Consider the following 14,188-nt stretch of genomic DNA (forward strand, 5'->3'; position numbering starts at 1 on the left):
ATTTTGCTCCACAAACTGGCAGACAACTTTGAAAAAACTGCAAAGAAACTCAACTATGACTATTAACTTATTGGCTAGACCTTTAGCAGTAGATGCTCAGCATGCAAAACATAAATGCAGCCAAACCCAAAGTCTGCTCTTTGTACTATGAGGAATTTTAGCAATAGGTACCAAAGATGATGTCCTAACTTCCCTTTCTCATACAGAGGGAGAATAAAATCACTGCTGGATCCATTTCTACCATTAGAATACACTGAGTAGAAAAAGTTTTGTTCTGTGAAACCATTTTGGCTTGTCAGCTGTAAAACAACTATCACTAAGACAGCAGTGAATCAGGCAGTAATTTAGAATGCACCTCCTAACATCACAAACGAATCCTAACCAATCCAAAGAATGTAATTAAAACACACACACATCCATTAACACTATTACCAAACAGTCAAAATGACCACCAAGAAGCCTGTATGAAGCATAACTGTTAGCTGAACACTGAAGTAACTTCCAAAACACATTTTAAAAGACTCAAATGGAGAGCCAGGAAATAGATAATAAATCAGATCAATTCATGGTGACAGCATACTCTAAGGACTGGGAAAGTGGCCACCAGCAAGAGTCAGATTAAAATAACCATCTGCAAACAACCAAGAAAAATGCTTTCTGCTGAAAGTTGTGATCATGGAAAAAGAAACACATTTCTCCAAGTTTTTCTTCTAGAAACTGTGAATTAACAAGGATATAAGCCCAGTATTTTTCAACAGTTAGTATTTTGCCTTCTAATGAGTTACTGGCATCAAAGCAAAAGAAACCTTGAAACCTAGACTGGACAGAACACAAACAGTATTTGCTTAATGGTAACTCTGAAATGAAAGCACTCCATAAGCTTTTTACAGAGAAAGACCTATTATTAATTCCAAAACTCTAACAAAAGGAGACAGTATTTTCCAATTCAACAAAACCATTATAATTAAGGAAGCTTAGCAATGAAATATTTGCAAAATAGAAGTTTGCAACAGATAAAATATTTCCTGCAATATTTCATTATTATGCATATTAAACAATATTAAAATTGTAAACTAAAACTCTCAGAAGTAATGAAATTACAGAATTAAAACTGTGTCTACTTACACTGCTCCATTTTTAACTGGTAATGTGCTACATTTATATCATCTAATGAGGAATCTTTATTTTTCCTACACAATCCCTGGATTGTTCAAGCAGCAATGCCCACTATGCAGTGCTGTTAAAAAAATTTTTCTTGATATTCAGTATGCAGCAACACACTTCATTTATTGCTTTTCATTAAAAACAAACTGTTCTTAAGGACAGAAATTATTTCTAGTGAAAAACACTGCCAATCACTGGAGCAATACAGCAAGATTTCTAAGTTCTAATAGTATGAAATAATCATCTTAGAAAAGGATGGAACAGAGGGGCAAAACAGAATGTGAGAATGAGCAACAGCATTGTTGAAAATCATACTAATTCCAAAATAAATTTTTGTGAAATTACAAAATTACCAACCAAATTTTGCTTTCTTTCTTGTATTTATGCCAGGTTCAAAAGCCTACCATGGAGAAAATTCAGAGGACACAGCTACACCCTATTTCTTCCAACATTAACTCTGTGTTGCCATTTTTACAGCAAACAGAAAGCACTGGAAGTCTAATCCTTGTGACCACTTCATTCTAGAAAGATTCCTCCAAGTTCTCTCCCCGCGGGTCAGATCTGTAGCACTGGCATTATTTTAAGATATCAAGATCAACTTTTTCTGTAGTAACTGTCTTGGTTTACAAACTTCTGCTCCCTCCTGATTTTCCCACTTAGCCACCAGCTGTGTAAGTTTTAGGACTACCACTGATTTGCAGTTCAGTGCAAGTTCACCTGACTCCAAAAAAATCCATCCTTACATGCAAGAATAACTTTCTTCACACAAAACACCACACATGGACACCTTGCCAGCCACTTCCAACTTTACCTGCTATGGCAAATAAATTAATAAATTCTCTGTGTCATATCACAGTAGTACTAATTAGAACATAGACTGTCCCACCCAGTCTCACATGTATTCACATTTCCTACCAGGTGTACCTGCTCTCTATGAAAGTGCTTTGTCTAGACACGTTAACAAGCACTTCCTGTCAGCTGCTGGCACACAAAGATACATTTACAAAAATTTATATCCTACAGAAGTAAACAGTTTTTGGATAGCTTAGCTCCCTGAACTGACTAGGCATGGAGCCAGACAAATGCGAGTACTGCAGCCAGGGAAGGGAGGGGAAAAACCCACAAACATCCACACAGGGACAGACTGGGAGGCGAAGGTATGAACACACCAGCTCCAGTTTAGGCTCCGGTTTTACCGACAGCTGGATGCTGATGCAACATTCCCCACGCAGGGGGAGATCTCCTCAGCCCTTGCATCTCATCATCCCTGTGTCAGAAGCAGAAGAGAAGGTTGAAGGAGATCTGCAGCACACAGCCATAAGTCAGGTCACTGCAACCCATAGAAGCATCAAGGAGTCATTCAGCACACAAATTAAAAGAACTGCTTAAAGTTCCACCAGAGGCTGTTATCCTGAAAAAACAGTCCGAGAATTGGAATAGGTTGTCCAGAATGTCTGACAGGACACTTTTAGAAACCTAAGCGTAACTTGCAAAAACTCTGCCTGATACTCAGTTTCTAGGTAAAACATAACAACACGGGAAAGCTAATAAGGACCTCTGGTATCTGACAGGAACAGCTCAGGTGGAAACAGCACATCATGTGCACAGCACCAGAAGAACTTTCCTGGACTGTGTTATACCTCTACTATTCCTCATTCCCATCTCTCTTACTGGCACAGAGATGTCAATCATCCCTAGTGATTTTGGGGGTAGCTGCTGAATTTCCAAGAATGTTGTTGATCCCACATCAAGCCAGTTTACACTCAGCCTTCAGTACCTTATTTGCTCTGCCTTCACTCCCTCTTAAGTCTTCCGGGTTCCCACCTAACTGACATATCAATTCAAGGAAACCCAGACTTCAATTCCAACTCCCAGCAACAGCCTCCACCTCTTAATCCAGTCCTTCTGTGTTTATTCACTCTAGACTCTAACCTCCCTCCCCCTACCTCAAAGCACCTTCTTTCCCTAGACTGAAGTGACATAGCAGAGGGCACAGATTGTACTTTTAGACAAAACACCTGTAAACAGCACAGTCCCAACCACCTGGAGTCTAGACGACTCCTAGAACATACTGTCCAGTGCAGAAAGAACTGTGGAATTAAGCTGCCTATTTCTTCAACATCTTTAATCAGTCTGCATCTATTATGTTTGGGTTTCTTCCCTCTCCCCAAAAAACTTTTGGTCTGTCTTACCAAAAAGGTCAAGTTCCTACTCCAGAAGAGCAAACTGTGCAGCCCAGCCAAAGGCGGCTAACCAGCCTGGATCACACACACAAGCAAAGCAGGCAGTCTCTCCCTGGGGACCCAAAGCTCTGCCCTGCAGCGCCCTGGCACCTGCCTGGCCCCAGGGCAGCCTGGAGAGCTGTGGGACAGCGCTGTCCCCACCACTGGACGTGCCCTGCGGCAGTGCACGGGGATCAGCCACATCACAGCGATCAGCGAACTGCAATTAGTGCGGGATATGATCTCGAGCACTCCAGAGCAACCAGGCATTGCAGCTGGCACTGCTAAGCACCCAAACAGGGAAAAATTAAATTCCCACCTATTTACTACATAAAGACTAGAGACATTTGATAGATTATATTATTTTTAAAAATAAATTTAAAATTCATTATTTATCTAACTACAGAAAGAAAAACTCACGAAAACATACTTTATGTGGCTGATGTTCTCAAACAGTTTATTATCACTGATGAAAAGAAATGCTCAACTGTTTTTAACCTTCATGGATTAACTAGTTGTACAAAAAATGCATTTACACTGAACAGATTCAAAAATTATAGACTGTAATGGTGAAGACAGACTATATAAGGCAGTAATGACAAATCCATGAACCTGCAACATATCTGGCCTATGCAAAGTACATATGGGAACCATTAAATTCTGAAAAATCTAAACTTGCAGCTCCATAGTTGTTTTAAATTACAAAAATAACCTCTGAAACATGAGCAAACTGCAAGCATGGAAACATAAGAAGTTATTCGTTCTTCATCACTGCAGCACAAATTCTAGTTCCATTCTTTTACTCTTGGCATTAAATAAAAACAAAAATTTCAGTATTTTGCAGTTCTGAAGCAAACCCAGGAATACTACTGATCAAAAAGGACAATAAAATAAAAAAGTATTAATTATGAAGATTCAAATCTGCCTTTTTGAGGCTAGAAACAGCATAACGCATTCAACATTTCATAGTCACTTTAGGGCTAATTGAAGGGCTAATGAACTCATGAAGAGCATTGCTTAAATGGGTATCTACTTAGGAACAAAGGTATTGGGCACTTTTACATTAATATGGTAGCTCTGAGAAGTAAAAGAAAAGTTCCACTACAAAAACTTAAATTTGCTCTCCAGAGTTATGCAGAACTTAGCTCTGTCCATCTCCCTTATTTTCAACTCAACAGTAACCAACACATAGCTCTGATGCAAAACCTGAGCCCCAGGCTTGTGACAACTGCTACAGTTGTACCTGTGGTACAGAAGCCATATTTCTAATTATCTCATGTATTTATTCAAAAGTAAAATCATCTCATCGACAAAGGCACATAAAATAATTTTAAAATGCTTATACAGAAGAGTATTTTTTTATTAAAAAGAAATATGAATCAATATAACAATTGAATATAAGATTGCATGGAGCCTATTGCCAGTTACAAAACTACCATGTATGTTAAAGTCATTACTGCAGCACTTCATGAAATAGGAAACACTATTCCATCTTGACAGTGTATCCCAGTGGACACATATAAACCATGCAACATGATGTCTTCCAAAGCGGAATACTTTTTCCAATAGAACTAAATATTGCAATTTAGAAGAAAACACTGTTCATATTGTGACATCAGAATTTTCTTGCAATAAGTGTACATATAAGAGAACACTACACATACTCAATATCTTATAACAAGCTCACAGCAATGAATGCATGTTGGAAAAGCACATATAGAAAAGCACAAAATTGGTTCTCTTCTCAACAAGGTAAAAGCCACACAAAATCTGATAGAAGTATAGAACACAAGCCAATCAGTAAATTTCACACTAAGGATTTTTAGGAGTCAGATGTCACTGATACAGAGGCAAGTTCATGTACTCGTGAATTAGTACACTGTGACTACAGCCTCAAGTACAATCTCTGTACTGCCTTGTGTTCATAAATAAGATGCATTTTGCACAGCCTGTGTATCCACTGGCCAAAAAAAATTTTAACTTCCAAACCCAAAAAAACCAAACCCAAACCAACAGCTATCAGGAGTACCATCAAGTTAGTAAATAGAAATGTACTTTAAAAGAAAAACTTCCACAGAGGACATTTACATTACATGACTCGGACACAATGTAATCACACATTGCAATACAAATGGCTTCTTGCAATATCAGTGGCATTTTGCTTTGAAACTTTTGAAATTTAAATTTGTGACATAAATAGAAAAATTGCACAGCTATTTGGAAGTCCAAGTAAGTATGCATATGAGCTTCTTTAATGGATGTAGTTTGATGTGATTTTATTTAGTAGCTGGATGAAAGCTGTAACATTTTAAGATGTTTCCTAAGAGCAATCCAGTTAAGTGTATCTTTGAAAAGCTCTGAACATTAACCCAGGCAAATGCTCTGGCTTGTAAATCCTAAGACTTTTTTAAGTTCAAACACTGATACTCCTATGCTCCTATGAGGATATGTGCTTAAGCAAAGTTGTTTGCAGAGCAGTAAGCCTCCTGATCCAGAAATGCAATTCTTCACCGAGTACATATGCTTTTCCTTTATTTAGATTCCTGTTCTGATAATATATGTAACAGGTAAATAATATTTGCAATAAATAATAAGTTTCATGGGCTTGTCTTCAGTGGACTTGCACATTCTCTTCCAAAAAACAAAGTAATGGCTAATAGCCAATAAGTTCAAACAAGTATCCACCATCATCATTTGAATTTGCACCAAGAAACACAACAGCAGCAGGTATTTTATCTCAGGCTTCTATTACAAGAGTACAGGGCATTCCTCACTTAAATCTGCATCATGTCAATGGCTTCAATACCTACTGAAATAAAGAGCATGGCAGACAAACCTCAGTTACATTCACCCTGTTTTGGTATATTCAAACCAAAAGCATCTCATCTGTCTGCTTAACCTACAAACATCAAAGCAATCGATGCTGTCCCTGTAGATACACCCTTCATTTGCATCCAAATCAGTTGTTATTATACAATGCTAAGAAAAAAGTCTGTTCCTTAGCAATAAATAAACTTGAATTCACCTTGGAATTTGCCCTAAGTGCCCCATAAAGCAACAGCTAGTTCTACCTGGATCGTAAAGGAAAACCAATTTACAGTAGTGCCAGAAATCCTACACATTACTTACTCTCCCATAAACAGGGTTCCATACTTTAACAGCCCTCTTCCCCTGTCTGCTTTTCTTCCTCACTCATGAAACAAACTGACTTTATCTCTTACCAGTTGAAATAAAATTAGCATTTTTTTTTCTGAACTGTATGAAGATTCTCATCATACTGACCTAAATTACTGGAACAATAACATGTTTCATGGCAAACACTAATTAACTGACCTTGCCCAACTTGTATCACCATTAACCACTAACTACAATGTGTGCAAGAATGAAAGAAGCTTGCCAGCATCCTCAAATGCTACTCACTTATCCTAATTTCCACTATTTCTCACTTATTTGCTCCCTTTCTAGAGATTATTGTCCTCAAAAGTATTTCACTGGGAAAAAAGAAATGGTAAATGCTAAAGGCACAGTAGCTAATCTGCTGAAAATCTAAGAACTTGACCAGTGATAGGGAAGAAATAATTATTTCCAAAATGCATATAATCACTTCATTTGCATCATTCTCAACTCGTTTAAAAATAAGAAGTTATATAAAGCTATATAGGTCATTGTATTTAAAACTGGTTTGTGCAAAATAAAATCAACATAAAAGAAAATTAACTGAATTAAAATGCAGCTGATATACACAAAAGTGATCTATTTTCAGCTACATATCTCTGCAGTGATCCAATAATCCCAAAAGATCTAACAGAAGTAGTACTTATCTTAATAGATGAATCCCATAAGAATCAAGATAACTCAGGGCAGTTGGACTCTAATCAGACAACTGTTCACCAAGTGTTGCAATTTTAAGTATTGGCTTGGGGAAAAAACATTATTTTTGGCAAGATTAGGTACCAATTAATCTACACACTACTAATTAACATGTTAGTGAAGTGGCATTTGGTGACAAGCCCCACACATCACCAACCCTTTCAATCTAGGTAACATGGATTTGGTAATAATAATTAAAAAAACCAAACAGACCCAACAAAACCAAACCTCTGAGAGAATGGAAAGCCATGCCTCAAGAGCCAACAAACATGCAAGATTCTGAACCTGAACACAACAGCTAGGTGTGGGAAAAGGAGGTAATTGGTTCAACAATCCTTGCTTTATATTTAAGCAAAATTTTGAAGTGTATGTTCATTAAATTGTATCAACACAGTTATGATATCTCCTACAAATAACAATGAAAAATGACATTGTTTCTTGCTATGTCTACTAAAAAGTTCAAATCAGAAAAATGTTTCAGAAGTTGTTATAAACTTCAAAGGCTGATTAATTGAAAGCGACTAATTAGTGTATGAAGATATGCCCTAGATATTGAAGGAGTATGAAAATCAAGATGAAAGATGAACCATTCTTCCAAATTCTTCTGTCACTACAATGATGAACAAAGATCCACTCACAGCAAGGCTGCTGTGTTTGGTATCTGCTTGTCTTTCACAGCAATCATAGCTGTGATTCAAGTTTTTTGAACCAAAAGAACCCCACAGTGAACTTGAGCATATCAACCATACTAACATCTACTTATATCAAAATTTTTATGGATAATGCCATACTCATAACATGTAATCAGCTGCAAAGCATTTGAGGCTAACAAAGATTAAGAGATTTGCTGATCAAACTACTGTCACTTCTACTTTTTGCCTTGTTTTCTACTTCAGAAACTTCAAGTAAGAACATCTATAATCATTTCTCACAAGTAATTCAGAAATATTGTCTGAACCCTTGCAGAAATTCAAGTAAGAACAACTACTTTAGCCTTATTTAGCTCCCATTTTTTGCCTTCCCTTTTCTCACGGGTCCAGGTCCACGCATCTGCGTGGTTCACACCTCACTAAGACTCCTGGAAGAACACAGTTCCTTGGTGTGTCAGTGCTGTCAATGCTCACAAAAGCAGAAGATTGTTGTTCTCATGACAGCACATTCTGTACTTTTAAAATGTCAGATTCCTGGTAGGTCTTTCAAACCTGTGATTTCCAGTTAAGTAGATAAATATCTTAAACTAGACCCTATATTTCAGCTCCTTTTCACTGACATTCTTGCACACCACTTGGGTGCACTTGAATCTTCCCATGGCAGCAAAGGCACAATAAGTCTCTCTAAAGAAAGGACAAGGGTTTCATTTTGGGAACAACCACGGATGAGATCCAGTGCTGAGCGACCTTACCCAGGCCAGAGGGATTGGACCAGCTGATCTGGAGATCTCCCTTCCAGTCCAAACCATTCTATGAACTTCTTTGCTAGTCATGTCCCAGGAAGGAAAACAACTTGCAAAGCCTCTCTTTACACGTGCACACTTATGTCTAAAGTAAGTGGCAACATATCTTTTACTTAAGTTGCATATCCTGTTTGAAACTTGTTATTCAAATGGATGAGCAGGAATTGCCTCCGCACAAAAACAGCCCGCCTACTGAGGGATGAAGGAGGGAGAGCTGGGGATGCTGTTCCACGGGACGGTGCCTCCCCCCAGTGAGTTACGGGACATTTCGCCCCGTTCAAAAACGACCACCCCGGGAAACTACCGGAAAACATGAACAGTACATCCGCTCCCGGGGCTTTCTCCAGCACTAGAGGGGAGTCACCTAAGCTCCCACTGCCCCCCAGCTCACCCCATTTCACCTCGGACCGGCGCTCCCACTCCCCCTCCGCCCCATCCACGTCGCACCGAGGCCGGCCACCCCCACGCGGGACGGTACTCACAGGGTGACCGTGCGGTTGGGCAGCGCCTCGGGAGGCAGGACCTGAGCGAGCTCCAGGTTGCTACAAACCACCTTCACCTCCGCCGGGCCGCCGGCCGCCGCTTTGCCGGCGCTCTTGGGACGCCCGTCGTACTTGCAGCCCGGGGGCAGCGCGGCGCCGCCGCCGCCCAGCACCGCCAGCAGCAGCAGCACGGCGGGCACGACCCGCGCCGGGCGGCGGCGGCGGCGCGGCGGGCGGCAGAGAGCGCGGCGGCCCGGGGGCAGCATGGCGGGGCCGCGCAGGACCCTGCTCCGCTCCTCCCGGCGACGGACGGGCCGGCGGCGAGAGGCCGGAGGGAGGGAGGGAAGAAGGGGGCTCCGGTCCGCCCCGGCCTAGCCCCGCGGGGGCGGTGCCGCCGCCATGCGGTGCCGAGGGAGCGGCGGGCGGGCGGGAGGGAGCCGCGGCGGCCACGGCCGCCTTTGTGTGGCGCGGGTCGGGCCGAGCGCGGCGGCAGCAGCGCCGCCTCCCGCCGGGGCCGGACCCCGCGGCACCGAGCGCGCCCGCCGGGCCGCGGCCCCACTACGCAGGCGCCGCGGTGGCAGCCGTGCCCGCGCGCATGCGCAGCGCCGGGCGGGGGCCGCGGCCGGGGGCGCCGGGGCGAGGGAGCCGCTGTGGGGACCGTGCCCTCACGGGCAGAGCCTGTGCGCTCCCGCTTGCTGCGGCCCTGTGGGGCCCTGGGACTCTCCGTGAACCCTGTCCTCCTCCATAAAGCTCTTTGGTTTCCCGCTCCTCTGCTTCCATGACTTGGCTCTTGACCTCCAGTTCCGTAGTTTTACAAGGAGGACTTGATTTACTCGCTTCATGGAGGAAAGATGATCCCCTGCCTAGTTGCTAAATGGCTTCAAAATTCATAACGCCAAGTAAATACTACTTAAAAACATTTTTCCTCAAATTGGCCCTGTAAGATGAGGTAACCAGTTATTCCCACTTGATAGCCAAAAGCTCCTCGAATATAATTTATCTCAACTACAAAAAAACACCAAAGATACAGACACACACACACACACCAAATCCCACCTGTCGACAATGTGTGTTTTCATGGCACACTTGAAACAACTTTCCAGAGTGTAATTGGGTCATGTTCTCATATTTCTCTGCAGCCAGCACAGCCAGGCACAAACACTTCCGTGCCAATGACAGCTGAAATTCTCAGTATGGTCTTTGCCTCTGGTAGGTGTGAGGATAATAAAATAACTGTCACCTAACACTCAAATTACAAGAAGTGGCAGGATCTGCTTAAAAATTTTTTGACAGATTTTGCAGAACCCAAAGGAAGTTCTGGTAACTAAGCAAGAACTCGCAGTGCCCCATCATTTGAGAACTGCAAATGGCACCCTGCAAACTACCTGCTATTACACAGAAACGTCATTTTAGATATTGTCAGTAGCAGCTGCCAAAATGAGTCTTACGAAATCTCTAACCTAAGATGTCCTTGAATAATGCTGAACACTCAGACTGTAACTCAGTTTTAAATGTAACCTAGCAAAAGATTCTGGCAAACGATTGGAATTGTGGATTGGAGCAAAAGGAACAAGATTACAGTAAAAATTGCATAATCACCCTTTACTCCTAGACTCTGTGTCCTCTTACAAATGAAAATGAAACATGTTCTAAGTACTGAAATGGTTGACCAGAGTGCAAAGAAGACACCGGTCCCTGAGCTTTAATATGATGTTTGCGTGTCACAGAGTCACTCAACAGGACAAACCTGATCTGGATGAGATGTGAGGCCACTGTTACATTTGAACTAAATTAGGTCAGACACAAAATGCAAAGTTGACAATGCTTTTTTGCCTTTATGCTGCAGTTATACTAACTGCAAGAGAAATTCACCAGTATACAGAAAATTCTTTCATTTTGGGCTCTGTTTTAAACAAATCCAAATTGTACTGTTAATTTGAATTGGATGGGTGCTTTTCATCATAGAAGTTTATAATTTTTTTATCTGGCACCAGGATTTGTAAATTATTTGTAAATCTGTATTAACTAAATCAAGCCATGGCCCCAGATATGTTTTCCCTCAGAAACAGTGCTGTGTTAAACAGTTCTTTCTTTTGGCTACCTTCTTCCCAAAATTTTTACCTACATCAATAACATGACCCAATTCTCTGCATAGCCACATAAAAAGCTTGTGCTGGGTGATGGATCAGCATGGAGATAGGACATAAAACTGCCTCTTTTGGCAGTGGGGGCAGTAAATGCCAGTTTAGACTATTGATGCAACCAGAATTTTGGTGTGGCATCACCACAGCTTCCACATACCTAATAAGAGATTGCACTTCAGTGCTACTGAAAGAAACATTCTTGTGTTTTTCTCAAGCTGCTTGCTTCTCAACCTTGTCTTGTGTTTATGGCAATGCATGTTTTGATCAGTTGTATCAGTGAGATGATCCATGTGGTCACATAATCTAAAGATAATGATGGAAATGGTGAATGTTGCTTCTGATGTCTGTGATCACAGCCCATCATAATGTTCCGTTTTCCTAAATTCCTGGAGAGAAAAATTTCTTGTTACTTCTTTTCATCTTAATGCCATGTCTAATTCCTTTCTAATGTACAGATTTGTGTATTAATTGCCCTTGCTGTTTCTGAACTATTTGCTCTGTTCTTTCATCTCTGCTGAAACCACTCCTACTAAGATATCTCACTATAGATGCCAGTTGCAAATCTGTGATTTTAAATTATGCCTCTGTTTAAACTGCTGCTATGGAAACCTACAAGTCTTACTTCTGTTGATTTTTCTTCTTAGTTTGACTGCCTCTGTGGTGAATCTAATTCCACTGTTCTTCACCTATTTTCAAAAAGCTTGAAGGCCTCAAGCACAAGTCTCTTGAGGGCTTATCCTTGCCCCTTCATCTTTCCTCTTTCATGCAAATTACTGCAACTCCCATTCTGTGCCAAATATTTGAAAATGTTTTTTCTTACATTGACTCAGGAAAGCCCTTAATCCAAAACATATGTCCCACAGGAGTCACTTAACAAGTTTCATGTGAGGGTTTGGGGTTTTTTGAACTGCAGTATACCTATGTCAAGTTTATTAGGTCACTACTTTTATTGTAGTTGTTGTGGTCTAAGGATATAAGAACAAAGCTACATAGTATAGCTGCTTCAAAAACCAGAAAGTCCTGTTGCTTCTACCTTTCCAACTACCTTTACCTTTAGGATATATAACCCTCACTCTTGCTCCACGTGCTGTAGGTACCTGATTGTTCAACAAACCAATTTAACCACAAAACTTTTTTGTGTTTAGTTTTCTGTCAGGGTATTGAGTTGAGTCAAGGCAGGAAAGGGTTAAAAGAATGTCAGAGATGAAGAGGGGGACGGGAGGAGTGAAACCTCCCACCTGGGCAGCAAAGTCATCTTATGCAACTTCAAGAAAAACAAGATTTGTAGGGGGACAAATGCCTTTTCTTATAATAGCTGATATAGGTACACAAAAAGAGCAAGTTGTTCCCAAAGCTTACTGGCTGTAGCTGGGATAGCAGCTACTTTTAAAAAACACTTCTTTCTGCAATTCATGCTTCTTTTTCTGCACTGAAAAATCTCAGGACATTCTTTCCCTCAATCCCCTCATTCTCCACCAGTGTTGGTGATGTTGTTGGTGCTGGTGATGCTTTCTTTGTAGTGGGCCATGTAATTTGAACTTTTTTGAATGTGTTTTTCTTTTGGATTGCCAACAAGAACATTTTGTCCAGTTCTGTGGTTTCCCTTCCCTCCATAAAATTTGCTGCTAGTATATTCACTTTAAATTACTTTTCAAAATTGAATGTACTAATGGCAAATTTTATGAAGGGAAGGAAAACCACAGAAATGTAAAATTTTTCTCCCTTCTTTTTAGTCTACTAATTAGTAACTTTTTCTATCCAGTATATATAAGAAGAAGGGTGTGGGAAAGAGAGCAAGGCAACTAAATTCTTATTGGTGATTATGTGTAAATGAAGGTAGCCTTGGCAGCATTTCAAGTTCTTCATTTGTCCTCAGGTCAAAGAGATAAATTGGAACTTTTACATTATGTCTGTCTTTCATTCTGATTCTTTTCTTTGCTTACTCCCTTTTTTTTAATCATCTGTTATTTTACATCCCTGCACATTTTCCTGGCTATCATCACCTTCACTGAAACAGTTACTCTCTAATTCTTCTCTCAAGGGACTCCCAGGCTACCTCTACCTTCATATCTTATGGGGTTTTTTTCTTACTGCCACAGAGTTGTTTTTTACCAACCACATTTCATGGATTGGGATATCATCAGTTACATTTTGTTTGTCAAGAAAGAGGAAGCATTTGGTTGCCCCCAGCTCTGTCTGCAATACTGTGGTTATTTGATATTCCAAGTACAGGGAGGTGATGAAAGCTGCTGACACATGCTGGCTTGCTGTTGGTAATCACTAAATCTAAGCAGGCACAGAGTCACCTTTGTACAACACTTCTTACACAGCTGCAGGTTGTACTACTGCACCCCTGCCTCTGTCAGCCAGTTCCCTGAGCACCCCAAGCTCTGCTCTGTGAATTACACAGGTATTCCCAGATGCTTGGCTAGTGTTTTTCAGGCTGGACATTCTCCGTTTGCTTTTCAGACACAGAGATATTCTCTGCAGCCACTCTCCCCAGTTTGCAGCAGTCAAGGGTCAGAGACCTTCAACTTTAGTAGTATAATGGGGAAAATGGAATTTTTAGCCTCTGCTGGGAATCTGAGGAGAAACATTATTTCCCTTTACCTGGCTGCTGTTTAAGCAGACCTATTTCACCAACACTTTGGCAAAATACCAAACATTCATTGAATTAGTTTGTATACTTCTTATGGAAAACTTCTTTGAAATGTTTAAAAGAATGCTCTCCAAGCTGCTTATTTACAAATCTCTGGGTTTGGTTGTCAATAATTCAAATTAAGTTAGAATTATACACTGAAATTTTGTATATTAGAACTTGAAATACCACCAGATTAACTTCCGTGGAAAGGA

General features: G+C 40.8%; 1 protein-coding gene across 1 annotated transcript in view; it reads right to left on the minus strand.

The window, feature by feature from the left end:
- Window positions 1–9,457, minus strand: part of ADGRA3 (adhesion G protein-coupled receptor A3) — a 52,963-nt gene extending 43,506 nt beyond the window's left edge. The window contains exon 1 of the mRNA XM_058024906.1: window positions 9,192–9,457. Within this exon, the coding sequence (XP_057880889.1) occupies window positions 9,192–9,457 (266 nt within the window). The remainder of the gene's footprint in view (window positions 1–9,191) is intronic.
- Window positions 9,458–14,188: the final 4,731 nt, after the last annotated feature.

This window comes from Melospiza georgiana, chromosome 5, assembly GCF_028018845.1.
Source record: "Melospiza georgiana isolate bMelGeo1 chromosome 5, bMelGeo1.pri, whole genome shotgun sequence".
In the NCBI taxonomy this organism is placed as follows: Eukaryota; Metazoa; Chordata; class Aves; order Passeriformes; family Passerellidae; genus Melospiza; species Melospiza georgiana.